At 53.0% G+C, this 24,846-nt stretch overlaps 6 protein-coding genes and 1 long non-coding RNA gene across 11 annotated transcripts in view; 5 read left to right on the forward strand and 2 right to left on the reverse strand.

The window, feature by feature from the left end:
- Positions 1-150: 150 nt before the first annotated feature.
- Hyal2 (hyaluronidase 2) lies at positions 151-3,956 on the forward strand. Of its 2 annotated transcripts, none has more exons than XM_027414466.2 (4): positions 151-400; positions 1,230-2,196; positions 2,645-2,734; positions 3,239-3,956. In XM_027414466.2, exons 2-4 carry the CDS (start codon positions 1,276-1,278, stop codon positions 3,647-3,649), a joined length of 1,422 nt encoding a protein of 473 aa, XP_027270267.1. In that variant the 5' UTR covers positions 151-400; positions 1,230-1,275; the 3' UTR covers positions 3,650-3,956. The 2 variants fall into 2 exon arrangements, with proteins under 2 accessions (XP_027270267.1, XP_027270268.1); XM_027414467.2 differs by lacking the exon at positions 151-400 and adding an exon at positions 461-585.
- Positions 1,812-19,145, reverse strand: LOC113835524. The gene is made up of 4 exons (XR_003485126.2): positions 19,008-19,145; positions 6,545-7,449; positions 5,358-5,487; positions 1,812-4,334 (listed from the first exon to the last, which is right to left on the reverse strand). It is a non-coding gene; the product is annotated as an uncharacterized LOC113835524 (long non-coding RNA).
- Hyal1 (hyaluronidase 1) lies at positions 7,222-10,921 on the forward strand. The gene is made up of 4 exons (XM_027414472.2): positions 7,222-7,359; positions 7,815-8,741; positions 9,875-9,964; positions 10,124-10,921. Exons 1-4 carry the CDS (start codon positions 7,300-7,302, stop codon positions 10,436-10,438), a joined length of 1,392 nt encoding a protein of 463 aa, XP_027270273.1. The 5' UTR covers positions 7,222-7,299; the 3' UTR covers positions 10,439-10,921.
- Positions 12,155-15,437, forward strand: Naa80 (N-alpha-acetyltransferase 80, NatH catalytic subunit). Of its 4 annotated transcripts, none has more exons than XM_027414478.1 (2): positions 12,155-12,294; positions 14,203-15,437. In XM_027414478.1, the coding sequence occupies exon 2, from the start codon at positions 14,291-14,293 to the stop codon at positions 15,236-15,238; it is 948 nt and encodes a 315-aa protein (XP_027270279.1). In that variant the 5' UTR covers positions 12,155-12,294; positions 14,203-14,290; the 3' UTR covers positions 15,239-15,437. The 4 variants fall into 4 exon arrangements, with proteins under 4 accessions (XP_027270279.1, XP_027270277.1, XP_027270280.1 ...); XM_027414476.1 differs by having other exon boundaries at positions 12,156-12,294; positions 14,226-15,437; XM_027414479.1 differs by lacking the exon at positions 12,155-12,294 and adding an exon at positions 12,670-12,690 and having other exon boundaries at positions 14,405-15,437.
- On the forward strand, positions 12,165-18,409 carry Hyal3 (hyaluronidase 3). The gene is made up of 4 exons (XM_027414474.2): positions 12,165-12,294; positions 16,084-16,997; positions 17,536-17,625; positions 17,734-18,409. Exons 2-4 carry the CDS (start codon positions 16,101-16,103, stop codon positions 18,001-18,003), a joined length of 1,257 nt encoding a protein of 418 aa, XP_027270275.1. The 5' UTR covers positions 12,165-12,294; positions 16,084-16,100; the 3' UTR covers positions 18,004-18,409.
- Positions 18,778-23,815, forward strand: Ifrd2 (interferon related developmental regulator 2). Its single transcript, XM_027414473.2, has 12 exons — positions 18,778-19,091; positions 20,808-20,927; positions 21,016-21,100; positions 21,202-21,326; positions 21,409-21,566; positions 21,709-21,759; positions 21,845-22,023; positions 22,099-22,204; positions 22,515-22,652; positions 22,885-23,013; positions 23,089-23,184; positions 23,307-23,815. Exons 1-12 carry the CDS (start codon positions 19,034-19,036, stop codon positions 23,385-23,387), a joined length of 1,326 nt encoding a protein of 441 aa, XP_027270274.1. The 5' UTR covers positions 18,778-19,033; the 3' UTR covers positions 23,388-23,815.
- Positions 23,459-24,846, reverse strand: part of Lsmem2 (leucine rich single-pass membrane protein 2) — a 6,005-nt gene continuing 4,617 nt past the window's right edge. Inside the window, exons 2-3 of the mRNA XM_035443939.1 lie at positions 24,613-24,798; positions 23,459-24,458 (exon numbers count right to left, since the gene is read on the reverse strand). Of these exons, the coding sequence (XP_035299830.1) occupies positions 24,325-24,458; positions 24,613-24,798 (320 nt within the window). The 3' untranslated portion in view covers positions 23,459-24,324. The remainder of the gene's footprint in view (positions 24,459-24,612; positions 24,799-24,846) is intronic.

Raw genomic sequence — 24,846 nt, forward strand, 5'->3', positions numbered from 1 at the left:
GAGGCCGGCCGCAAGGAGTGGATTGTTCCACTGGCGACAGACTGCGGGGGTGCTAGCTCAGGCTGGTTGGCTCTCGCGGCGGAGACTCTAGCGGGAATTCCGGTTCCAAGAGGTATTAGATCTCAGATAGGTGACTATGTTCCTCTGCAGAAGATCTGGTGGTCCTCGAACTCGAAACGCTGCACTGGAAGAAAGGAAGGCGAACACACCCTCCCCGCGAGGCCGCAAGTCCTGCCATCGGCCCACCTCCGAGGCTAGATTCTTAAAGGGCCCGCGGGCCTCGGGGCGGAGCCAGCAGAGGCTCGAGCTGGGGCAGTGCTTGGGCGAAGGGCCGGAGCAGGCTGGCTGGTACCAGGATGGCGGCGGCCCTGGCGTGGGTCCTGGTGGCGCCTGGTGCGAGGTGAGGGCGGGCGTTGCAAGCCTGGTGACTCTCTCCCTGTGAGCTGGGCTCTGAGTCTCTAGGGGCGCCTTCATAAATGACCCAGGAACCCCACCCCCACCCGGGTGAACTCTGGCCCCACGTGCGGGGCGGGGGCGGGGTCCCGCACAAAGACCAGGAGGAATACCCCCCGCTTATGCTAGGAGGTGAGGGTGTAGGGCGGTCGCGAGGGCTCGCACAGATTCTCGGTGGCTGTGTGGTGGGAAGGGCAGGTCGGCGAGCACCGCCGCGAGTCCGCTGCCTCTTTGTCCCCGGGGCGCCTACTCCAAGCCAAGGACAGTGTCGGTGCCCGAGATGAAGTCCTGACAGCCTCACTTTTCTGCTTGGAGCATGTTGCCCAGATACCAGTTCCTCTGCAGTGTTCGTAACAGCTTCTCAGCTTCTGTATGCGTTGTGCCCAAATGCTGTCCCTTCGCTGAGTCAAGAGTTCTTGGGGGCCGGAGGGGAGCTGTAGGGTGGAGCTTGGGTTGGGGGTGTTCTAAAACCCTGGACTGTATGGTATATAGGCGTGTAGGTGACTCTGGCCGAGTCTGTAGCGTAATCCGTCTCGTTTTCAGAAGGGACACAGACCTAAAGGAGATTGTTGCCCAGCCACAGGCAGCTCCAGAAAGAACTCTGTGGTTTTGGTAGAGTCCCTAAGATCTCTACCCTGATTCACTAGCCCTCTCTCCCTCAAACCCCTTACAGCCTTGGCAGGAGCGTGATGTGGGTTTTGGAGTGTAGAAGGGATTGAGGTGCACATCTCTGGAATTCTCTAGACTCATTTGTTCTCTCCCCACACTTCCTTCAGTTCCTGAGCTGCTACCAGGCAGGTGACACTTCCTGTAGCCCCCAGCATGCGGGCAGGACTGGGTCCCATCATCACACTGGCCCTAGCGCTGGAGGTAGCATGGGCCGAGGAACTTAAGCCCACAGTGCCACCCATCTTCACTGGCCGACCCTTTGTGGTAGCATGGAATGTGCCCACCCAAGAATGTGCCCCACGCCACAAAGTGCCACTGGACCTTAGGGCCTTCGATGTGGAGGCCTCACCCAACGAGGGTTTTGTCAACCAGAATATCACCACCTTCTACTACGACCGCCTAGGCCTGTACCCACGTTTTGATGCAGCTGGGATGTCTGTGCACGGCGGTGTGCCTCAGAACGGTAGCCTCTGTGCACACCTGCCCATGCTGAAGGAATCTGTGGAGCGCTACATTCACACCCAGGAGCCTGGGGGGCTGGCGGTCATTGACTGGGAGGAATGGAGGCCCGTATGGGTGCGAAACTGGCAGGAGAAGGATGTGTACCGACAGTCTTCGCGCCAGCTGGTGGCCAGTCGACACCCTGACTGGCCATCAGACCGAATAGTGAAACAGGCACAGCTTGAGTTTGAGTTTGCTGCTCGGCAGTTCATGTTGAATACACTCCGTTATGTCAAGGCAGTCAGACCTCAGCACCTCTGGGGCTTCTACCTCTTTCCTGACTGCTATAATCACGACTATGTGCAGAACTGGGAGAGCTACACGGGCCGCTGCCCTGACGTGGAAGTGGCGCGCAATGACCAGCTGGCCTGGCTCTGGGCTGAGAGTACGGCTCTCTTTCCCTCTGTGTACCTGGATGAGACACTGGCTTCCTCCACACACAGCCGCAACTTTGTCAGTTTCCGTGTTCAGGAGGCCCTTCGTGTGGCTCACACCCACCACGCGAACCACGCCCTCCCTGTGTATGTCTTCACACGCCCCACATACACACGGGGACTCACGGGACTTAGTCAGGTATGTGTTTCAGGGCCTTGCCTTCTTCCTTCCTCCAGGAACCCCGAATGCTTGGGTTATCGGGGACCAAAAGAACTGTAGGTTAGTGCCGATTCCATGTCTCTTAATCTTTGGAATGGTGAGGTCATCCCCATCCTGTAGATAACACTGGGGGCCCAGAGATGCTACGAATTAGCCCAGAGCCTCTAGAGAGGCCATGAGAAGTGCACGCAGTTAAAGCCAGTCATCCCAACTTTGGAGGCAGAATGTGTGCCCTTGACTTTGTGGGTGACAAAAGTCCAAAGTGGGGTGGAAATGGGCGTAAACACAGAAAGCAAAGCAGCCCCTCCCTGCCTGGAGGCATATGGGGAGGGCTGCACTATGGTCAACAGGTTAGAACAGGTTTGTCCCTCATCTCCTGTCTGGTGTTAATCTTCCTCAGTATCAGTAATCATCCCTTCCCACACAGGTGGACCTCATCTCTACCATCGGTGAGAGTGCGGCTCTGGGCTCAGCTGGTGTCATTTTCTGGGGCGACTCAGTGTATGCTTCAAGTATGGTAAGGGAGACCTCCCAGCCAGCCATAACTGGGGGGAATTTACACTTTGGCTCCCACCCTCACCTGGATATACACACTGAGTCTAGCTTGTCTGTCTCCTGAGCATGGAGGCTTTGTCCCTGAATCCAATAGAGAAGGGCACCCCCACCCTGTTCCCAGGAAGAGGAAACGCTGTCCTGAACAGCTGGAGTTCCTCCCTTCCTCAACCCTCATCTGCACAGCTGGGTTCCAGTCTGTCTCCTCCCCACTTCTCACTAGGGACGGACTGTAAAGGCTCAGGAACTGTGTATCTGATATGTATATATATATATATATATATGTAATATAAATAAGTGTGCCAAGGATGAGGTTTCAGTAGAGCACTTGCCTAGTCCAGGATTCCAACTCCGCCACTGCCAAGTGAGAGAGCTGCTCTCACCATAGTGTAGATGGTTTCTATCAGAGCTTTGGGCTGAAGCAGCTAACATTGGATGCTCACCTGCTAACCTTGGCCTTTTCCTCCAGGAGACCTGCCAGTACCTCAAGAACTACCTAACACAGTGGCTGGTCCCCTACGTAGTCAATGTGTCCTGGGCCACCCAATACTGCAGTTGGACCCAGTGCAATGGCCATGGGCGCTGTGTACGCCGCAACCCCAACTCCAATACCTTCCTGCACCTCAGTGCCAGCAGCTTCCGCCTAGTGCCTGGCCGTACACCTAGTGAACCCCAGCTTCGACCTGAGGGGAAGCTCAGCAATGACGACCTCAACTACCTGCAGACGCACTTTCGCTGCCAATGCTACTTAGGCTGGGGTGGCGAGCAATGCCAATGGGACCATAAGCGGGCAGCTGGAAGTGCCAGCAGAGCCTGGGCTGGGCCCCACCTCCTCAGTCTGCTGGCTTTGGTAGCTATGATCCTTACCTGGACCGTATAAGGGGATCTCCCCACCTGGGATGTCAGTCCAGTTGGCCTCTGGCACAAGGATCTGGGCATGAAGAGCGTGTTGGGGGTAGACAAATGAATCTTGGCTTGGTAGATCCCCCAGGGTGCCTAGGAGGCATCCATACCAGCTGTCGCCCCCCTGTTCTAAGGGGGAGAGAAAAATCCCCTGAGAAGCGGCTCATCTTGCTGGAGAAGAAGGAGGTGTATACAGCGAGGCCAGGGAAGGCCTGACTACTCCCCTGCTCCTGGATAGTTTATAATTTTGGGGGTCTCTTTTGTAAATTAAATATAAAACAACTTCTGTGCTTGGTTTTTCTGCTTCCGGGCTAGAGTGTGCAAGGGAGCCCAGGGTTGTCCCTGAGGTTAAGCTCAGCTCTGACCCCCTCGGCTGTGTGCTCACTGGGGCCTAGGAAGGCAGAGCTGCCCGCTCAGCAATTGTGCTGAGGGTAGGGTTCCCACCGCTGTGTGACTATTAGAACTAGCTGTGTATCTGCCACCTTTCCCAATATCCCAGGCTGGGCCAAGGCCAACTTTCTTACCTCAACCACCCTCGGAGAAAGGGGAAGTGGTGCCTGATCTTCCGGGATGTTCCTAGACAAGGGCATTTCTGCTCCCAAGGGCAGTGGGCTCCTGTCACATGTCCCTCTTGCCATCTGAGTCACAGCCTTCTCTCGGGTCTGGGAGGGACATGTGAATCTTTAGCGTCAGTCCCTGTCACTGTGGGTGCATGATGGAACTATTAGCAACTATCCTGATCTGGGAAGAAGGGTCATGCTCAAAGGTCAGCTTTGGAGCCAGATCAGGAATAATAAATTGTGTGTGTGTGTGTGTGTGTGTGTGTGTGTGTGTGTGTGTGTGTGTGTGTGTATGCTCAGTGACAGAGCGCTTGCCTAGCATGTGTGAAAGCTGGGGTTGATAACCAGCACCATGTGTGTATCTCCCACCCATGGGACAAACTGACTAATGGAAGTTCCAGAAGAGAGAAATAGCAGCCAGGGTAGTTGGAGCAACTCTGAGCTGCTTTATTAGGCCTGCCTCAGACAGGTGTTAACCTTCATCATTCTTCCCTCAGACCCACTAGAGTGTTGGTGATGACTCGCCTGGGATTACAGGCATGTTCCACCACACCAGATTTAATAATTTTAAAAATCTTAAAGAGGAAGCTAGGCAGTGGTGGCGCACACCTTTAATCCCAGCACTCGGGAGGCAGAGGCAGGCGGATCACTCTGAGTTAAAGACCAGCCTGATTTACAAGACCTAGTTCCAGGACAGCCTCCAAAGCCACAGAGAAACCCTGTCTGGAAACCCCCCCAACCAAAAAAAAAAAGAAGAGGAAAAATAATGGAATTCAATAAAGGAGGGCAAAGGCTAGGGAAACTGTGCTGTCTCCTCCACACCTGTGCTTTCCAACACACAAGGATGGGTGCTAAGAAGAGAATTCCAGTCCTTTGGAAGAGCAGCAAGTGTTCTTAACCACTGACCCACTCTCCAAGAGAAAAAATTATATAGATAGACAGACAGACGGGGGGGGGGGGGGTGAGTTCCAGGTCAGGCAAGGCTACAGACAGAAACCCTGTCTCAAAAAAGAAAAAATAAATCAAAAGAATACACACACACACATACATCAGAAAGCTACAAGATTCATGAGCCCCCATCCAAAACTTAAAAAGCACTAAATTATTGCTGGAGAGCAACACTACCTGCAAGTTGGCAAGCTGTTCCGAGGAAAACAGCTTTTGTGTGTTGTTCCCCGTGCTAGGGTGAATCTTTTGATGATGCAGCTGCCTTTGTCACCCATGCTGCCTCTGTAAGTAGCCCTTCATGTTCCTCCTGTAATGAAGCCAAAAAGCAAACCAAAAAAAAAAAAAAAACAAAAAACACTCATTGATTCACCACACTAGACTTGGACAGAATCATCTCTGGTCTGTTGTCAGGACCCTATCTGGGATGAATAGAAGTGTTCACACTTCCTTAGAAAAAGTCAAGCCACACCAAAGATAACCAGAACTGCCGTGAGGGGTAGGAGAAGGGTCAGGGTAGGAAGATGGGATTGTTCAAAGACCCTAAGCATGCCCAAGAAGAAACACCAGACCCATACGGTAGCCCTACTATGAATGCCAGTGCTCAGGACCAGCACAGCTGCGGCCCAGACAGCATTTCACCGTGGGTAGGGCCATGTCCTCTCCTCCCTTACTTTCCCAGCCCTTGCAGGCAAGCCTGGGCCTGAGCACCCTGCATCACACCCATGTACTCACAATAGACCCCTGCCCATTCCCGTTCCCATGCAAATACAGGCGCTCTGACACAAGGTCCCAGGCACTGAATTCCCACACTTGCATGTATAAACCCCTGCGAATTAGGGCAGAGCCCAGTCACCACCTAGAGCTTCACAAAGACACAATCCCTGACCCAGATTATACAAAGGGTGATGACACACCTCAACTTCATGAATACGCAACCTCCCAGAAACAGACAGGTTACCCATTAGGCATGGTATGTAGACAGGGCTTAGAGCCACCATACTTCTAGGAACCCACAAAAATGTTTTGTTTGGCTTGTGTACATATAAGTGTATTATATGTATGCGTATGTGGTGTAAAGGCAATTTGGAGTGTATTTCTCTAGTGCTCTCCACTGTTTTTTTTTTTGTTTTGTTTTTTGTTTTTTTTTGTTTTTTTTTTTTTTGTTTTTCGAGACAGGGTTTTTCTCTGTGGCTTTGGAGGCTGTCCTGGAACTAGATCTTGTAGACCAGGCTGGTCTCGAACTCACAGAGATCCACCTGCCTCTGCCTCCCGAGTGCTGGGATTAAAGGCATGCGCCACCAATGCCCGGCTTGTTTTTGTTTTTTGTTTTTTTTAATCAGCATTTTACATTTATTTGTACTTACATGTGGGCATGTGTGTGCCATGGTGTTCAGGTAGCATCAGAAGACACCACTTGTCACAGTGGTGTAGAGAAAGCACTCTATAAGCACATAGTCCTCAGGGATCACACATTTAATTGACTGGTTATGTCTGGACACACTAGTTCTACCAAGTGTGTCCCAGGAATTGAACTCAGGTCATCAGGCTAGTCTACAGGTGTTTCTACTGGCTGGGCTATCACACTAGGCCTTCTTATATTTTAAAATGCCTTTTTGAAGGGCTAGGAATAGCTCAGTGATGGAGCATTTGGCTAGCAAGCATGAAGCTTTGGGTCCTATTCCCAGCACTGCACAGAGAGGGGTGGGGGGGAGGGATAGAGGAATAAAACAAAAACACTTGTTTTAATAAGGAAGGCACTCACAACACAAAAATGCCTAGAGCCTGAAATGTCACAGCCACAGTGGTGTGGAGAAGATACTCTAATATAAAGCCCTCCGGGACCACACTGCAGCACCACACACATTCGCTTGACCTGTTGGTTATGTCTGCCTGCAGCCCCAGGAAGGACACAAAGCCCTCCCCAAGTGCTGCCTGAGTGGGAGGGGCTGTAGCTAGTCTCGCCCCAGTCCCACCCTGTGCCAAGACCAGCCTGTAAATTGGGTGGAGTGACTACAAAAGCTCAGAATTTCCCCGAAGCTGCAGCTGCAGCAGCCACAGCAGCAGCTTCTCAGAGTTGCTGTCACTAGGGCCAGTTTGTGGGACATAATTCAGTCAAGCCATGCTCGCGCTTCCACAGCATGGCCAGCAAATCTGGAGAATGAAGCCCTTCAGTCCTGAGGTCAGCAGGGACAAGTGGGCAGCTGGCGGGTTTCCAGGGCTGGGTTCTTGGTTGCTTGAGCGTCCCTCTTTCCAACGGCTGCCAGGATTTCTGGTGGAAGAAACAAACGTAATGGCCTCCCTTACTCACCAGGTCAGCCTGGGGCTGAGGCTCAGCTCCTCTTTCAGAACAAATGTGACACTTCCTCTGGCCCTTGGGGGAAAAGGGTGGGTAAGATGAGGCCAAGACAAAGCTTGGGGGAAGCAGATGGCAGGGTCCTGGCCACAGAGGAGACTCACTTGTACCTTTTGTGGCAATGCTCCTCTGCGAGCCTCTCCTCTGCTCTCTGACCTCGCTGAGCCCTGCAGATCAATGTTCAACTAAAATCACAGCAGGGACAAGATTCTGAGGAACCATACTTCAATCAGGGCTCAGAAAGTTTGATATATACCTTGAACTCTGCTTCCCTTGGCCAGGTTTCCCCAGACCCACCCCATGCCACTGCAGCCCACCTACTTTACGTCTATACTCTCTTCCTGACCTTGCTCGACTTGGCCCAAGGCTCCAGAGATTCCACGGTACCCAACAAGCCATTCATCACTATTTGGAATGCAGACACTTACTGGTGCCTGAAGAATTATGGAGTGGATGTGGATGTCAGCGTGTTTGATGTGATTGCCAACAAGGAGCAGAGCTTCCAAGGCCCTAACGTGACTATTTTCTACAGCTGGCAGTTGGGCACCTACCCCTACTACACATCCACTGGGGAACCCATATTTGGTGGCCTGCCCCAGAATGCCAGCCTGGTTACCCACCTCGCTTGCACATTCCAGGACATCAAGGCTGTCATGCCTGAACCTGACTTCTCAGGACTGGCAGTCATTGATTGGGAGGCATGGCGCCCACGATGGGCCTTCAACTGGGACAGCAAGGACATTTATCGACAGCGCTCAGTGGCACTGGTTCAGGCAGAGCACCCTGACTGGCCAGAAACTTTAGTGGAGGCAGTAGCCCAGGACCAGTTCCAGGAAGCTGCACAGGCCTGGATGGCAGGCACCCTCCAGCTGGGGCAGATACTGCGTCCTCATGGCCTCTGGGGCTACTATGGCTTCCCTGACTGCTACAACCACAACTTTCTAAGTCCCAACTACACAGGCCAGTGCTCACTAAACATCCGTGACCAGAACGACCAGCTAGATTGGTTGTGGAACCAGAGCTATGCCCTGTATCCCAGTGTCTACTTGCCTGCAGCACTGATGGGCACAACAGGGAAGGCACAGCTCTATGTTCGACACCGAGTGCAAGAGGCATTCCGTGTAGCTACAGCTTCCAGAGACCCCAAAGTGCCCATCCTGCCCTATGTACAGATCTTCTATGAAATGACAAATCATCTCCTGCCCCTGGTGAGTCCTCTGTGACCTTATCTACCTTGTCAGCCTTCCTTGTTAGGTAATGAGGCAATAGGTCCAACTATTGAGTCCTCATAGCTTCAGGGTACTACTATCTTTTTTTTTTTTTTTTTGGTGTGAGGGGGGGTTTTGGGAGTCAAACTCAGGGTCTTGTACAAATGCTTTCCTTCTGACTTAAATAACCCAGTACTTTGTTCATTCCCACATACACGGGGCATCTACTTTGTGCCAAGTTCTGTGTGAACTTGGGTGACTCAGAATTTAATAGAAAAATTAGTTCCTGTCTAATTACAGGCTAGACAGAGAACATGTTTATCCATGACCATCAACACTAGAGCAGCCTTGCTGGGTAGTGGTGGTGCTCACCTTTAATCCCAGCACCCGGGAGGCAGAGGCAAGTGATCTCTGTGAGTTTGAGACCAGCCTGATCTACAGAGTGAGTTCCAGGACAGTTTCCAAAATAGTAGAGAGAAACCCTGTCTCGAAAACAAAACAAAACAACCAAAAAAAAAAAAACCCAAAACAAAACAACAACAAAACACTAAAGCAGCCTCAGGTGAGTGTTAGGAATAAAGAATAATGGGTTGGAATCACAGGTGGCAGGTCCCTGGTCCTGGGCTGGGACCGAGAGGATCTCCGTCCTGGGGCAGGTGATGGACTGGACGGTGGGTGGATGGGGAAACAGAGACCTGTAGACATGACTCATATTGCAAGTTTTATTAAGGCGGAGGTAAGAAAATAAGGTAAAGAGACACAGAGACAGGACAAAGGAAAAAAAGGGGGGCAGGAAAAGGTCTTGTCTGCCCTCCAGAGAAACAGTGGCAAAGAGAGGACAGAAGTGGGTGGAGCCTTTCCTGAGTGTACAGTCAGGAGGCAGAGGCACACGAATCAAGGCCAGCCTGGTCTACAAAGCTACACAGAGAAACCCTGACTCAAAAAACAAAAACAAATAAAAAAGATCCAGGGTACATACACCAGCCATGTGCAGGTGGTGAGAGACAGGGCCAGGTTTGCCTAGATTAAAACCGTAAAGGTTACAGATTATTTGTCCCATCCGGTGATGTGAAGCAGTTAACACAGGTAGGCAGGACAATGGCATCCACAGAACTATGCAATCTCCTTCCCAGGAGGAGCTGGAGCACAGCATTGGGGAGAGTGCCGCTCAGGGAGCAGCAGGAGTGGTGGTCTGGGTGAGCTCAGAAAATACCACAACCAAGGTAAGTTGAGGCCTGGGAGGAGGGATAGGGATGAGGAGAAACTGGCCGACTCTTTGTACCCCTTGAAGTCCTGGCTAAGCAAAGGTAAGTACCGCTTACCTGTAAGGGGTAAGTAAGGACTAAGTGTGCTCATACAAGGGTGTGTTCACTTACACTCAGGAATCCTGCCAGACCATTAAAGAGTATATGGATTCCACACTTGGGCCTTTCATCCTGAACGTGACCAGTGCAGCTCTTCTCTGCAGCGAAGCTCTATGTTCCGGCCACGGTCGCTGTGCCCGCCGTCCCAGTTATCCTGAGGCTCTGCTCACCCTCAACCCTGCCAGTTTTTCCATTCAGATAACACATGATGGCCGGCCCCCCAGCCTCAAGGGTACCCTCTCACTTAAGGATCAGGCACAGATGGCTATGAAATTCAAATGTCGATGCTACAGTGGATGGTATGGGAAGTGGTGCGAGAAGCAGGGTATATAGTGATTAGCTGAACCAGACTGCACACACTGAACAACTAACACACCCTGGGCCTACCTATGACTTCCTCAGACACAGTCACACGCACACAAGTCACAGTCAGGAGCATGCTCAACCACTGTCACAGTCATATGCACACAGGCACACTCACAGGGACAGTCACAGAGTGAATCAGAATTAAGGGCAGGCACTATCAATTCTGTGCCTATAAGGATCATAGGCAAGTCCTTCAGAATCTATGAGTCAGCAGTGACAAAAGCTGACATTTGTCTTAATGTCTGCTCTATGCCAAGCCTTGCGCTAAGTAAGCACAAAAGTGAACTCACTCTTCACAATTCAAGAAAGACATACACGGAGAGTGAATACTTTGTTTGTTTGGTTTAGTTTTTTTTTTGTTGTTGTTGTTGTTTTGTTTTGTTTTGTTGTTGTTGTTGTTTTTCAAGACAGGGTTTCTCTGTATTGTTTTGGAGCCTGTCCTGGAACTAGCTCTGTAGACCAGGCTGGCCTCGAACTCACAGAGATCCACCTGCCTCTGCCTCCCGAGTGCTGGGATTAAAGGCATGTGCCACCAACGCCCAGCTAGTTTGGTTTTTTGTTTGTTTTTTTGTTTTTATTTTCGAGACAGGGTTTCTCTGGATTGCTTCGGAGCCTGTCCTGGAACTAGCTCTGTAGACCAGGCTGGCTTCAAACTCACAGAGATCAGCCTGCCTCTGCCTCCCGAGTGTTGGGATTAAAGGCGTGTGCCACCAACGCCCGGCTGGTTTGTTTTTTTGTTTGTTTGTTTGTTTTTATTTTCGAGACAGGATTTCTCTGGATTGCTTCTGAGCCTGTCCTGGAACCCGCAACGCCTGGCCCAAGTGAATTCTTTTTATTTACTTATTTTTTGCTGTGCTGGAAATTGAACTTGGGACCTCACGTATGCTAGGCAAATGCTCTACCACTAAGCTATATTCCTTAGCCACTGAGGTTGAGTACTTTTTGTCCAATGTTTCCCAGCAAGAAGAGACAAGCAGGAATGATGGCGGACACCTGTAATCCCAGCACACGGAGGCAGAGGCAGGAGTCTCTCTGTGAGTTCAAGGCTGTCCTGGTCTACATCCTGACCTGCAGGACAACCAGGACTACACAGAGAGACTGTCTCAAAACAAAACAAACAAACAGAACCTTGCGTACCTACTGTGTGTTGATGGTGCCCTATGTGATCTGGGAAAACACAATAACACCACTCTACATGATCCCTGAATCTGCTGAGAGATACTAGCACAGCGCAACCCAGCAAACAAAGCTGTCATATTTTACTTAGCTGTTTAATTAGCTCCTAAAATAGGCAGGTCTCAATCCAGAGAGCACTGGAAAGACTCGTTTCTTTCACCCAAGTATGTTGTCTAAAGACCGCTGCTTCCCATGATCAAAAGGAAGTTTCCACGGATGCACTAGGACTGGAGATGCTACCAGAGCGGGCCAAAACGAAACTCCATTTCTTTGAGCCTGGGGCGGTGAGAGGCGCAGGAAAAGTCAAACCCAGGCAAGCTGCTAGCAGTCAGAGGCAGGGCCTGCAGGGGGCAGGGCCAAGAGGAGGCGGGGCCATCGGCAGGAAGCTCTAGGCCTAGTGCCGCCGGAAGCGAAGCAGCCAGGGCACCGAATGGGCCTGCTTTAGTTCTGTTGTGACGTTCAGAACCAAGGGCGGGGGGTCTAGGTGGTGACATTCCGGGCACGGAGGACTTAGGAGGAAGTGTGCCGTCGCCTCCGAAGACTGCTGGGACCAGCACAGGCAGACCGAAGAATCCGAGCCAGAGACACCGAGATACCAAACCGTGCGCAGGCTGGACGCGGACCATCTCGGAACTCGGCCTTAACATGTCAGTATCACCTTCACTTCTCCCACATTGCCCATGTATCCTCCCCGCGTCTGTGGTCCCCAAGTCACCGTGTCGCCCCTCAATTCTTACCAACCTTGGCCCTTCCCTCTAAGAGCATGCTGAGCCACACCCACCCATATTCAAGCTTTCAAAACCCCCACTCCCAAAAGATCCATGCCCTTGTGTCCCATAAGGGGTAGCTGCAGACCCTGTCTGACTACCCGGAGCTTCGCTCTACCTACAGTGGTGGGTAGGGGTTAAGCAATGAAGGGGTTAAGCCAGTATGGGGAACCCTGGGGCTTTGGGCGGACCCTGAGGTTCCTCCTTCCAGACCTTGTTTAGCAGCCTGGGAGCAGCTGGGAGGGGATGCTGCTTCTTCTGAGCTGACTGATGCAGGTAAGGGGCTTACATTTAAAGCCCAGCGTGTGGGATTTGTGTGAGGGGGTGAGAGCCGCCTGTCCTCGGGCTTGGGGAGAATTGGGAAGGAGTCAGGGGGCACTTGATGGAACAAATGAGTATAGAGGGACTCAACTGCCCACCCACTGCAAGAAATCCCCCAACATAGCCCCTCTTTCCAGACCCACTGCAAGAAATCCCCCAACATAGCCCCTCCTTCCAGCAGAACCTAAAATAAGGTGGGTAAACAATGAGGTTTTAGGCATGGAGGCCTGGGTCCCCAGCCTGGTGGCCGTTGGACACCTGTAGATTGAGGAAGGAAGCTATGGGGTCCTCTTTTTTTTTTTTTTTTTTTTTTTTTTTTTTTTTTTTTGGTTTTTCGAGACAGGGTTTCTCTGTGTAGCTTTGGAGCCTATCCTGGCACTCGCTTTGGAGACCAGGCTGGCCTCGAACTCACAGTGATCCGCCTGCATCTGTCTCCCGAGTGATGGGATTAAAGGCTGGGATTAAAGGCGTGCTCCACCAACGCCCTGCGAAGCCATGGTCCTTATCAGGGTAACTGTTGAAACCCAGGCCAGAGGCAAGCAGGCTTGCAAAAGCTCCATGCTGATACTATCAGGTACTAAACATAGGGACAGTTGGGTCTGTACCCAGTGTCCTCAGCTGGACAGAATTGGAGAGGAGGGACATAAGCTCTGTTCTGCAGGAAAGGAAGGCAGTGGGTGTGGGGGGAGGCTGAGCCTGTCTGGGTGTTATGCCTGGGTCCCAGGATCCACTTAATAGCAGGCATGGCTGGGGCAGCTGAGAAAGCTCAGAGCTAGAGAGCTGGCATGTAGGGAGGAGGAACAGCAGCTCCTGGGAGTGGTCTTCTGAGAAAGAAAACTCAAGTGGAAGCAGATGAGAGGTACGATGTCTGGCTCACCCCTGCCAAGGCTAGCCAGCTACAGTCATGGACTACTAAAGATAAGACAGGCTGCTCGGCATGGTGATGGCTGAGGCCTGTAACCCTAGGACTTAGACAGTTGGATCACTACTTTGAGGCAAGCGTAGACTACATACCTTGGAGAGAGACAGAGCTGGGGGCGGGGGGGGGGGGGACCAAACAAAAGCAAAAGGTAGCCAGCAAGTGGGCTAGGCTGGTTAGCCTGGCCAGGTGAGCTGTTGTAAACGGCACTTACAGCATTTGTAGCCAGAACTTCTGGGTTCTAGCACAGCCTCCACCCTCAGGCTTCCTCCAGTGTTGGGGTAGGACAGCTATACTTTCCAGTGCATGGAGGACAAGCTGAAGCACACCATCCCCAGTTCCCAGATGGATGCCCCCTTCCATCAGTCCTCTTCCCTGCCCCAGCCCCGTCTACCTGACACAGCCTAGCATGGCTGTTATCCGCAGGAGGTGAACCTTGTATGAGGAGGTAGGTGCCACTGCCTGGAGACTGTGGCCTAACCCTCCAGCCTGGCATTGAGGTACCTGAAACCTAATAGGAAGTGACCTTGGCTTCCTGCCTGGCTCAGCTGAGCCTGGATCCTACCTATAGGCAAGAGCTGCCTCTGAGCCCTGGCCCAGCCAAGCTGACCCCTACCTTAGACCCCCGTGCACCGGATGGAGGTGATCCTGAGTACCAGCCCAGCAAAGCTGACTCTAGATCCTGCATGCCAGCCAGAATTGACCCTGAGATTCAACCTGACCAAGCTAACCCTGGATCCTGCACTCCAGCCAGAGCTGTCACTGAGTCCCAGGATAGCTGAGCTGACCCTGGATTCCACATGCCACCCAGAGATGACCCTCAGTCCTGGCCCAGCTGAGTTTACTCTGGATCCTGAACACCAGGCAGAGGAGACCCCAGCCCCCAACCCGGCTGAGTTGACCCTGGAGCCTGTGCACTGCCGACCGGAGCTCCTGGGTGCTTGTGCTGACCTCATCAATGACCAGTGGCCCCGCAGTCGCGCCTCCCGACTGCACTCCCTGGGCCAGTCCTCAGATGCCTTCCCCCTCTGCTTGATGCTGCTGAGTCCTCATCCCACACCCGGAGCGTCCCCTATTGTGGTTGGCCATGCCCGCTTATCACGGGTGTTAGACCAGCCCCACAGCCTCTTAGTGGAGACAGTGGTGGTAGCCCGGGCTCTGAGGGGCCGTGGCTTTGGCCGCCGCCTCATGGAGGGCTTAGAGGCTTTTGCCCAAGCCCGGGGCTTCCGCCGGCTGCACCTCACTACTCATGATCAGTTGTACTTCTATGCCCATCTGGGCTACCACCTGGGCGAACCTGTGCAGGGTTTGGTCTTCAGCAACCGTCGGCTGCCCAATACCCTACTACGTAGCTTTTCTAAGACACGCAGCCCCCAGCAACCCTGCAAGGGATCTGTCCTAGCTGCCCAAGCTGTCCCAAGGCGCTCCAAGGGACCCCAATTGCCACCACCACCTCCTCCCCTACCCCAGTCTCTGACCACCTCACCCCCTCCTTCACCAGGGCCGCCTCCTCAAAGCCTGCTAGAGACACGACACAGAGATCTGAAGGGATGCCCTATATTCTGGATGGAAAAAGACATCTGAAGGCTAGGCACTGTCTTTCTGGGACATTGAATTGCCCAGAACAGTCCCAGCCTCAGCCCACTGGCCATACTTTAGCCCCCTAGCCCTTGGGGGCAACCTTAGCCTGTGTATGTTTCCTGGGTACCAATGGGCCAGGAGGTGGCTTCAGGGCTTCGGCTCAGAGCTGTAAGTGTGGCTGAATAAAGGCTTCCATTAGGTATGGCTGTGACAATTTATTTGCTAAACCCCCTTCCCAGATCCCCTATCCCTGCAGAAGCCCTACTATCCAACTTGGCCCAAGAGCCATTGATGAGGTAATGTCTGTCCTTTGTTCTTCCTCCTCTTCCAGGCCCAGGTCACTCACTCATGACCATTCACCAAGTACTTACTATGTGTCAAGCCCTGTACTTTAGTAGACAGTGAGGAATCTATAGACAGTGTTGGGGTGTGTGTGTAGCAGGTCTCATGCTGGGAGCCCAAGTGCCCTCACTTCCTCCAGCGTCTGGGAGATAGGTAATGTTAGAGACCTGAGTGCTGAATGGGAATTAAGCCAGGGAAGCAAGAAGGCAAGCACTAAGTGTTCTTGAGGCAGAGACAAGATGGGCAGGGGAAGGAAGGGGACTTGTGACAGCCATGGAGTTGGGGAGGCCTCAGAGAACATGATGGTGCCTTACCAGAGATGGAGAACACCGGAGGGGAGCAGCCCAGGATGCTTGGGGTATGACCAATTGGGAGCCATGTTTAACGCCCAGCCCTGCCCCTTTCCCTGAAGGGAAGAACTTGGGTAGCTTTCCCAGCTTTCCTTGCTATGCAAAAGGCATGGCCTTGGCCATGGACTCTAAGCTCATCCCCCCTCTCTCCTGCAGGTTTCCATCTTTGTGGCATGACCATGCAGCTAGGCCTAACCCTGGTGGTGGGGGTAGCCCTATGCTTCGTGTGTGGCCAGTCTTTGCTGCGGGTTCCTGAGCGCCCCTTTTCTGTGCTGTGGAACGCACCCTCAGCAAGATGTGAGGCCCACTTTGGTGTGCACCTTCCACTCAGTGCCCTCAGCATCATAGCCAACCATGGCCAGCATTTTCATGGCCAAAACATCACCATCTTCTACAAGAACCAGTTTGGTCTTTATCCTTATTTTGGACCTAGGGGCACGGCCCACAATGGGGGTATTCCTCAGGCTGTGTCACTAGACCGCCACTTGGCACAAGCTGCCCACCAGATCCTCCATAGCCTAGAGCCTAGCTTTGCTGGCTTGGCAGTGCTGGACTGGGAAGAGTGGTATCCACTTTGGTCTGGGAACTGGGGCCCCCATCGCCAAGTCTACCAGGCAGCCTCCTGGGCTTGGGCACAGCAGGTGTTCCCTGATTTGGACCCTCAGGAACAGCTCCACAAAGCCCATACTGGCTTCGAGCAGGCTGCCCGTGCACTGATGGAATACACACTGCAGCTGGGCCAGACACTTCGCCCACATGGGCTCTGGGGCTTTTATCGATACCCAGCCTGTGGCAATGGCTGGCACAATATGGCTTCCAACTATACAGGCCACTGCCATGCGGCCACCATTACCAGAAACAACCAACTGCATTGGCTCTGGGCTGCCTCAAAAGCTATCTTTCCAAGCATCTACCTCCCACCCAGACTGCCAGCTGCCTACCATCAGGCCTTCGTCCGACACCGCCTGGAGGAGGCCTTCCGTGTAGCCCTTGTTGGCCATACACATCCTTTACCTGTTCTGGCCTATGCTCGCCTGACACATCGGAGCTCTGGAAAATTCTTGTCTCTGGTAAGTAAATGCTGAGGTTTAGGGGTCTGAGTCCAGAGACACAGCCCTGTCCTAGAAAGGCCTGAAGAGAAGACCTTGCCTAAGGGACGTGGGAAGGTAGTCATGATCTAGGGGTTTAAAAAAGATCCTAGCCTGCTGGGCAGTGGTGGCACACGCCTTTAATCCCAGCACTCAGGAGGCAGATCTCTGAGTTCGAGGCCAGCCTGGTCTACAGATTAAGTTCTAGGATAGCTGGAGCTATATAATGAGACCCTGCCTCAAAAACAACAAAATAAACAAAAGATCCCATCCTGGAGTAGGAAGGCATGGCTGTGTGCTGGGAGATCTCAGTGGGTTAGCCAGAGTCCAGCCCTTGGGTATCTGGTCTAAGGACAGTCATTCTCTGAAGGTCTTGGGAAGTCACTTAGAGGCTCTGTCAAAAGAGCCCTACTCTAGAGGCAGAATCAATCATAGAAGTAAACTAAACAGTACCATGGTGAAGTCGGGCTCTGACGGATCTGGCCAGTCCAGCTTTGGCTTAAAAGTTCTTTGCCTCCAGGATGATCTGGTGAGGACTGTTGGTGTGAGTGCAGCCCTGGGTGCAGCTGGAGTGGTGCTCTGGGGAGACCTGAGTTTCTCCAGCTCTGAGGTGAGCATTGCCCCTTCATCATGCACATACACGCTGGAGTCATAAGTTAAGGGAGAAGCCATGCCAAGTCACAGAGAAGGAGCAATGAAACATCTCTTCTCTCCTTAGGAGAAATGCTGGCATCTCCACGACTACCTAGTGAGCACTTTAGGCCCCTATGTGATCAATGTGACAAAGGCTGCCATGGCCTGCAGTCACCAACTATGCCATGGCCACGGTCGCTGTGCCCGGAGAGACCCAGGACAAATGAAAGCCTTTCTGCATCTGAAGCCAGATGGTAGCCTTGGAGCTTGGAAGTCCTTCAGATGCCGTTGTTACTTGGGTTGGGCTGGCCCTACCTGCCAGGAACCTAAACCTGAGCCTAAGGAAGCAACATAAAGTCAGGAGTTCCTGCCCTTGGCTTTTGTCCCTGTTGCCACTTTCCCAGGCCTAGGGAATTCCCGTTTATGCTTTGTTTAACTAATAGAACTTTCCCAAGTACATAGACTACTTCAACCAACACACCTTCCCTCAGAATTCCTGAGGAATATATAGGGCCTAATAAAAACATAAAAGCAGACTCAGAGCCCTCTGAGATCATCTGACTTAAGACAAGAAAGCAGTCCCAGGGAGTCAGTTCCAGACATTTAAGGTTGCAGCCAGCCTAGGGCTCTGTTCCTATCCTCAGTGCATCTACAGAGAAGTCCTGTCTAAGGGGCAGACAGACAACCCCTACATTCCTCCCAACACACACGCATACACATACGCATGCTCGCATAAGCCCCTGCTCCTCCCCCTCCCACCCCCCCAAATTAAGCTAGTCTGTTAAATGCTAAGCCATTATCTGTACTCTCATCCATAAAGTCACTCTTTCATTACCTTTGGTTTGTCTGTTCTCACTATTCTACCAAGTGTCAAACCCTGGCCTCAACGCAGGTGCCTTGTTACAAGGACCTAGCCTTTCAGCAAGGAGAGAAACTAACGAGTTAACTATGAACCCAGGCGCCGCGGGGACCGGAGTAGGGAGAGGAGGGGCAGGAGGGGCAAAGAGAGTACGCAGGGCATTGTGGGTAAATAGTTTAGCCGGAGCAGCGTAGGCTTGTGTGCCTCCAGAGAGGACTACAACTCCCGTCGTGCACTGCGCTCAACTCCGGCCGCCCTAATCTCTGTGCGCAGACGCCTGGGGATAGTAGTTTCGGCCGCGTGGATGTGGAACTGAGCCGGGTGGCGGGGAACTCACCTTCCCAGCGACCCGTTTGACAGGGCGGGGCGCCTCACGAAGATGGTGGCGCGCGCGGCGTGTGGCTCCTGTCGTCTTCCCCAGTCTCAACTCAGCGCACCGGCCAGCGTTTCGCTGGTTTGGAGTCCCCGCCCTCCCGGTCCCTGACCCCGCGCCCCCTTACCGTGTCCCCGACTCCTAGTTCCAGGAATGCCTCGTGCTCGTAAGGGCAATGCGCTCCGCAAGGGCGGTCAGCGCCGTGGAGGAGGTGAGTCGGGGGGCTCCGGTAGAATTGTTCAGGAGTGAGCGGGGACGTTTTGTGGTTCCCCTTGGATGACACCGAGGGTCTTGGGTTGGTGACTCTTCCGGGATCAGCCCAGTGCAACCTCCCGGAACTCTGCTAATGCTCGCACGTGCCCCAGCAGGCATTGGCCACGTGTGCGCTCAACTTGAGCTCATTGCCAGCTGTTTTTCGAAATCCCGCGCCCGCAGCGGTGATTTGGCCAGCATTTAAGGACCTAGGTTTTCCCATCGCCACGGGGGTGGACAACCACACAAGACAAAAGCGTGAAGCCAGCCCCTTTGCCAAATACTAGTGCATTTGATAGACTGCACAGGGAAGTTTAGCAGAGAGGCCTCCTCTGTTCTGTACAGAATGAAGGCCTTACCAACTAGGCTGGAGACTGGGTGGACATCCAAGAGCCTGGGGCCATCTTGAGACTCCTTATCAGCCTCAACCAGAAGCATGTCCTGTTGTGGTAAACAAGCTAATTCTGCTGAGATAGATGCCTGCCAAGCACGGTTTTGATCTGACTGCCACCACAATGTGGCTTGGGTCTGGGGGCATTTAGTAGTGTAATGACATTTTCACAGGGGCTAGTACTAAAACCAGTTCCTGAGTGGTGTCTGACAGAATTACGGGAGGCCCTATGAGAGGAGCTTCTGGGTGAGACCTGAGAAGGTAAAGAGCCCCAGGCAGAGAGCCTGTTGTGCAAAGGCCTGGCAGCTAAGGGGATCACAGTAGAGCCAACAAATGTGGAAGTCTGGGCTGTTCTGACAAGTAGTATATATATGTAAGAGTAGAGGTGAACAGAAGTCAATGTGTGGGCTGAACTTTTTCCAACAGGCAACTAATGTTAATAGTCCCTAAGATGTAAGGACTGCCATTAGATCAGAAGCTGTCCAGGGCTCTGCTCCAGTAGCTGCTCATCTCAAAGTCAGTTCTTGGCCCTACAGAGAATTCACACACAGGAATGTTCCCACCCTACTGGCACTTTGAGAGCCCCTTATGTTTGCTGCTTTTTCAAATGTTTACATGGTGAAGAGTGTCTTCTGGTCTTCCAAGGCTAGGAGGAGCCATTGTGTCTGTCTGATGTTAATGGCCCTGAGTGGACCAAAGGAAGCTCAGAAAACTGTATTTGAAGCACAAAGCACCCAGCATACCCACTTGGAGCTGGGCTTCTGCTTCCAGAGTTGATAGATAGCTTAGTGAGTGTGGTGGCCTGCGGCAGAGCCATTACACCTGAGAGGTGGTGCTGTTTCTGCTGTGCTTTAAAGGAGGGACAACTGGGCAGGGTGTACCCAATGGAGAGCACAAGACCTTGGCTCAGTTTAAACCCCTTGGTCTGTCTAATACTATAACTTGAGCACTAGCCTTTACATTGCTTGCTTTTGAGCATAATCTAGACAGGGTCACAGGCCTGAGTGGGACTTACCCAGTCCCTCTGCTCTCCTTAAAGCAGGCTGTGCCCTCCTGGGGTCCCCACTCACCAAATCTTCCAGGTTGTCCCTGAGTATGCCTAGCAGCTGTGTTCCCATTTTCCTGCTTCCTAATTCAAGTCCCATGTGTCAGCCCCTGTGCTGCTTAACCTAGCCATGGTTTGCTCATCTCTGAGATGGGATAGTATTCATGAAGTCAAACAGGGTACCCTGAGTCATCCCTCGCCAGTGGAGGCTGGTCAGGTAGCAGTCTTATGTTGCCCAGGTGCCAGGAGCAGTACCCAAGCCGACTCAGGTTCCAGTGAGGATGAAGCAGCCAGTGAGGCCCGGAGTACTACCAGTGACTGTCCCAGCCTGCTCAGTACCACTGCGGAGGACTGCCTGGGTGAGCGCAAGTTCAAGATTAACGGGGAACTCAGTGAGGGCTCCACTGGACAAGGGCAGGATTCAGTGATGACCAGCTGGCTTTGCAGGTGGGGAAGCTGTGGATGAGCAGAGCCAACAGGAAAACCTGGAGGAAAAGCTGAAGGACTGCGTGGACTGCCTCACCGACAAGAGGTACCTCTGGCTGCTGGCCAGCTTCTACCCTAATCAGCCCATGGCAAATGGAACCAAGGGCACAATCGCCCACACGAACCCTTTCTCTATCTACCTCCTAGTGCCAAGACCCGGCAAGGAGCTCTTGAGAGCCTGCGCCTGGCCTTGGCCTCCCACCTGCTCCCTGACTTCCTGCTGGAACGCAGCCTCACGCTGGCAGATGCCCTGGAAAAGTGCCTTAAGAAAGGTCAAGTCCTGGACACTTGGGGAACCCTGGCTAGGCAGGTGTTGGCACTTGCTGCGTGCGCTAACTGGAAAGCATCCTGTAGGGAAGGGTGAAGAACAGGCCCTGGCTGCTGCTGTGCTGGGCCTGCTCTGTGTGCAGTTGGGCCCTGGACCCAAGGGCGAGGAGCTGTTCCATAGCCTGCAGCCGCTGCTAACCTCGGTGCTCAGTGACAGTGCAGCAAGCCCCACTGCCCGGCTCCATGTGAGTATCTCCATGCCCCATGGTCCCTCATCCCAGAGCAGGGGGCTGGGTTCTACCTGTCTCCCTACTCTAAGAGAGTGAGCCTCGTATGATGTTCCTGATGTTGACCCATGGTAGCCTAGCTTTGTCCTCTTCCCAACAGTGTGCTTCTGCTCTTGGTTTGGGCTGCTATGTGGCTGCCACAGATGTCCAGGTAGGTGGACTTTGGACATGGGTGGTATAGTGACTAGACTCAATAGGTCCGTCTATAAACCACTCCTGTTTCCCTGTGCTCCTAGGACCTGGTCTCTTGCTTGACCTGCTTGGAAGGTATTTTCAGCTGGTCTTGTGGCACTAGTGGCTCCACTGCTGCTCTGGTCCCTGCCAGCCTACATGGTCTGCTCTGTGCTGCCCTGCAGGCCTGGGCATTGCTGCTCACCATCTGTCCTGGTACCCACATCAGCCACATCCTTGACAGGTAGGGGGAGTGGGAGGGAATTGTGAAGAAGGAACCCTCAAGCTATACATGAAGCTTATCTTGCCATTTCCTTAGGCAGCTGCCCCGGCTGCCGAAGCTCTTGTCCAGTGAAAGTGTGAACCTGCGGATTGCTGCTGGGGAAGCCATCGCACTGCTCTTTGAGCTTGCCCGGGACCTTGAGGTGCGAGGGAAGTGCCTGCTGGCACTACTGACTATCCCAGACTTTTTGCAGAGCATGCCACAAAAAAAAAAACAGCAGTCATGGGTCATTTTGTAGGGGAGGTGACCCCAACACTTACTCACATGCTAGATGTTATACTGGGGATTCTGAGCAGACTTGAACTGGCGGGGTGGGGGGTGGGGGTGGGGTTGAGAGAAGAGGAGCCTGGCAGAGGAGAGCAGCGAGTGGGAAAAAAAACTTGGATAACACCATGCTCTCTTCCAGAAGAAATCAAGCTTCTAGCTAGCCCCTCATTATTTCTCCCACATAGGAGGACTTTGTTTATGAGGACATGGAGGCTCTCTGCAGTTCCTTGCATACTCTAGCCACTGACAGCAATAAGTACCGTGCCAAGATTGACCGTCGACGTCAGCGCTCCATTTTCCGAGCTGTGCTGCACTTCGTTGAGGTATGTGCGAGAACAAGAATGTTCCTTAAAAATGTGTCCCCAAGGGTTGGACGTGGTGGTCCACACCTATAATCCACCTCGACCCCCCCCTCACCCACCCCTATCCCCACCCCCACAGTCAGGAGGCAGAGGCATGCTGGTGAATTCCAGGACACACACACACACACACACACACACACGTGTCCCAGGCATGTTAGCCAATCCTAGTAGTCATGGGCCCTCTACCCTGTAGGGTGGTGAATATGAGGAAGAAACAATCCGCTTTGGACTGGAAGTGCTCTGCATAGACAGCTGGGCTCGCCACCGCATCTACACAGCCTTCAAGGATGTGTTGGGCTCAGGCATGCACTATCACCTCCAGGTGAGGGGGACTTACCCGGAGGTCTACCCAGCTTAACTGCTTCAGACTGCCCTTAGCTAATTGTCTTATCTTCAGAACAACGAGCTTCTCCGTGACATCTTTGGCCTGGGCCCTGTGCTGGTGCTGGATGCCGCTACCCTGAAGGCCTGCAAGATCTCACGTTTTGAAAAGGTTTGCATCTTGGGCACCTTTATCTTGCATCCTGTAACCTGGAGGCCTCGAGCTGTGAGTGGGCTCCGGGAGGAGCCTGAGCTTTCCAGTTCACCAGGCTCCCTGGTTTGCCTCTTCCACAGCACCTGTACAATGCTGCCGCCTTCAAAGCTCGGACCAAGGCCCGGAGTCGTGCGAGGGACAAGCGGGCAGATGTCTTGTGAAGCTGACTGGCCAATGAGAAGGCTACTCATACCCTTACCATATTTTTAACAGAAGACAGTGCAAGAACTGGTCCCCGCCAGCAATTGTCACTTTATTTTTTTTTTTTAATGATGAAACCAAAAATAGACAAATGTGGGAGGGCCATGGGATCAGGACACTTAAGACTCTGGCCCTTTGTGTCTGCACTCAGCCCTGTGGCTATGGCCTCTGTCCTGTCTCAGGTGAAACCAAATGCGAGCTGGTCCCAGAGCTGAGGGGCAGGTGAGAAAGGACTACCCCTTTTCTTTTTTAGATCTTGCCCCCTAGGGCCACTTCCTTTGGGGGGTCTGGCACCTGTCCACCATGGTATAGGGTAGGCAAAGCTGCCTAGAATGGATGTGTGCTGATTTTTAAAAATAAGAGAGAATTAAACAGTACTTATTCCCCATGACTTTTATCCTGAGTCTTTTACTTGCCTTCCCTCTCATCTACCACCCTCGGCTTGGCCCCAGCTAGATCTCAATTTCACCTTTGTTCTCCAAGGCAGTCTTTGCCAGTGTGGTCCCCCACCCCCAACTCAGCCTAGCTTGTTTGAGGGCTGAGACTGGACCCCCCACTAGGAGACCTGGCAGAGTGGGTGGCTGAGCAGGAACAGCTATTTCTAGACTTCTGAATCTCCTATCTGGGGGTGGCCAGAGGGTGCTGACAGGCCATAGGAGGAGCCACGAGGAGGCTGGTGCCCCATCCTCTGACCTTTGGCTATCCAAAGCAGGGCCTTGGCACCAGAGGGCTTGGTCAGGCCTAGCCTGAAGAGGTCAAGAGAGACAGGCAGCTGTTGAGTCACATCAGGCTCTTGTACAAAAATCTCACCAAGGAAGTAGTGTAGGTGTAGCCGTCGACGGGAGAACAGAGACTGCCAAAGGTCCCTTTATCCCCTCACACGCCTCACACGGCATCTCAGCTGGGTGCCCGAGCTTCAGTGGAGTTGAGTCTCCTTAGCTGGCTGAGGCTAGCCAGGCGCAATTTGAGCAGAGTCTCCTCTTGTGTGCGCAGTGTGTGTGCCAAGACCCTCAGGGATTCACTCTGCAGCACTGGGGATGGGAAGACATTTGTGGGACCTTGTTAGACTGCATGCCATTTCGGATCTCCAGCCAGCCCAGCACCAAGGGTTAACCGCCCAGTGACCCGGGCCCCACCCTTTATTGCTGCATTTGCAGGTGCCCTAGGTTCCCTTCCTGTCCCTACCACTTAGGTAGACAGCCAGGATGGCTAGTGCCAGGCAGGTGAATACCAGCAGTGCCAATAGCAGTAGAAACCCCCCACGACCACACATGGGGCTGCAGCCAGCTTGGGTGCACAGTGATGGCGGCAGGACACCCAGAAGCTCTTCCCATGTCTGTGCCTCTTCAGCCAGATAGGGCTGTAGCGAACCTGCAGGGAGGGTGGTTCGTCAGGAAGGTGGTACCCACAGCATCCTTC

This window comes from Cricetulus griseus, chromosome 4 (assembly GCF_003668045.3).
Source record: "Cricetulus griseus strain 17A/GY chromosome 4, alternate assembly CriGri-PICRH-1.0, whole genome shotgun sequence".
In the NCBI taxonomy this organism is placed as follows: Eukaryota; Metazoa; Chordata; class Mammalia; order Rodentia; family Cricetidae; genus Cricetulus; species Cricetulus griseus.

What these genes read in the sequence shown, in the direction of transcription:
- Hyal1 (XM_027414472.2), top strand. Translation starts at nt 7,300, where the DNA reads ATGCTCGCGCTTCCACAGCATGGCCAGCAAATCTGGAGAATGAAGCCC. An exon ending in TGAAGCCCTTCAGTCCTGAG is followed by an intron (nt 7,360 to 7,814) that starts GTCAGCAGGGAC and finishes TCCCTTGGCCAG; the next exon opens with GTTTCCCCAGACCCACCCCA. An exon ending in CAGAAAATACCACAACCAAG is followed by an intron (nt 9,965 to 10,123) that starts GTAAGTTGAGGC and finishes ACTTACACTCAG; the next exon opens with GAATCCTGCCAGACCATTAA.
- Ifrd2 (XM_027414473.2), top strand. Translation starts at nt 19,034, where the DNA reads ATGCCTCGTGCTCGTAAGGGCAATGCGCTCCGCAAGGGCGGTCAGCGC. An exon ending in CGGTCAGCGCCGTGGAGGAG is followed by an intron (nt 19,092 to 20,807) that starts GTGAGTCGGGGG and finishes TATGTTGCCCAG; the next exon opens with GTGCCAGGAGCAGTACCCAA. An exon ending in GCATGCACTATCACCTCCAG is followed by an intron (nt 23,014 to 23,088) that starts GTGAGGGGGACT and finishes TCTTATCTTCAG; the next exon opens with AACAACGAGCTTCTCCGTGA.
- Hyal2 (XM_027414466.2), top strand. Translation starts at nt 1,276, where the DNA reads ATGCGGGCAGGACTGGGTCCCATCATCACACTGGCCCTAGCGCTGGAG. An exon ending in GACTCACGGGACTTAGTCAG is followed by an intron (nt 2,197 to 2,644) that starts GTATGTGTTTCA and finishes CTTCCCACACAG; the next exon opens with GTGGACCTCATCTCTACCAT. An exon ending in CAGTGTATGCTTCAAGTATG is followed by an intron (nt 2,735 to 3,238) that starts GTAAGGGAGACC and finishes CTTTTCCTCCAG; the next exon opens with GAGACCTGCCAGTACCTCAA.
- Naa80 (XM_027414478.1), top strand. Translation starts at nt 14,291, where the DNA reads ATGGAGGTGATCCTGAGTACCAGCCCAGCAAAGCTGACTCTAGATCCT.
- Hyal3 (XM_027414474.2), top strand. Translation starts at nt 16,101, where the DNA reads ATGACCATGCAGCTAGGCCTAACCCTGGTGGTGGGGGTAGCCCTATGC. An exon ending in CTGGAAAATTCTTGTCTCTG is followed by an intron (nt 16,998 to 17,535) that starts GTAAGTAAATGC and finishes CTTTGCCTCCAG; the next exon opens with GATGATCTGGTGAGGACTGT. An exon ending in TGAGTTTCTCCAGCTCTGAG is followed by an intron (nt 17,626 to 17,733) that starts GTGAGCATTGCC and finishes TTCTCTCCTTAG; the next exon opens with GAGAAATGCTGGCATCTCCA.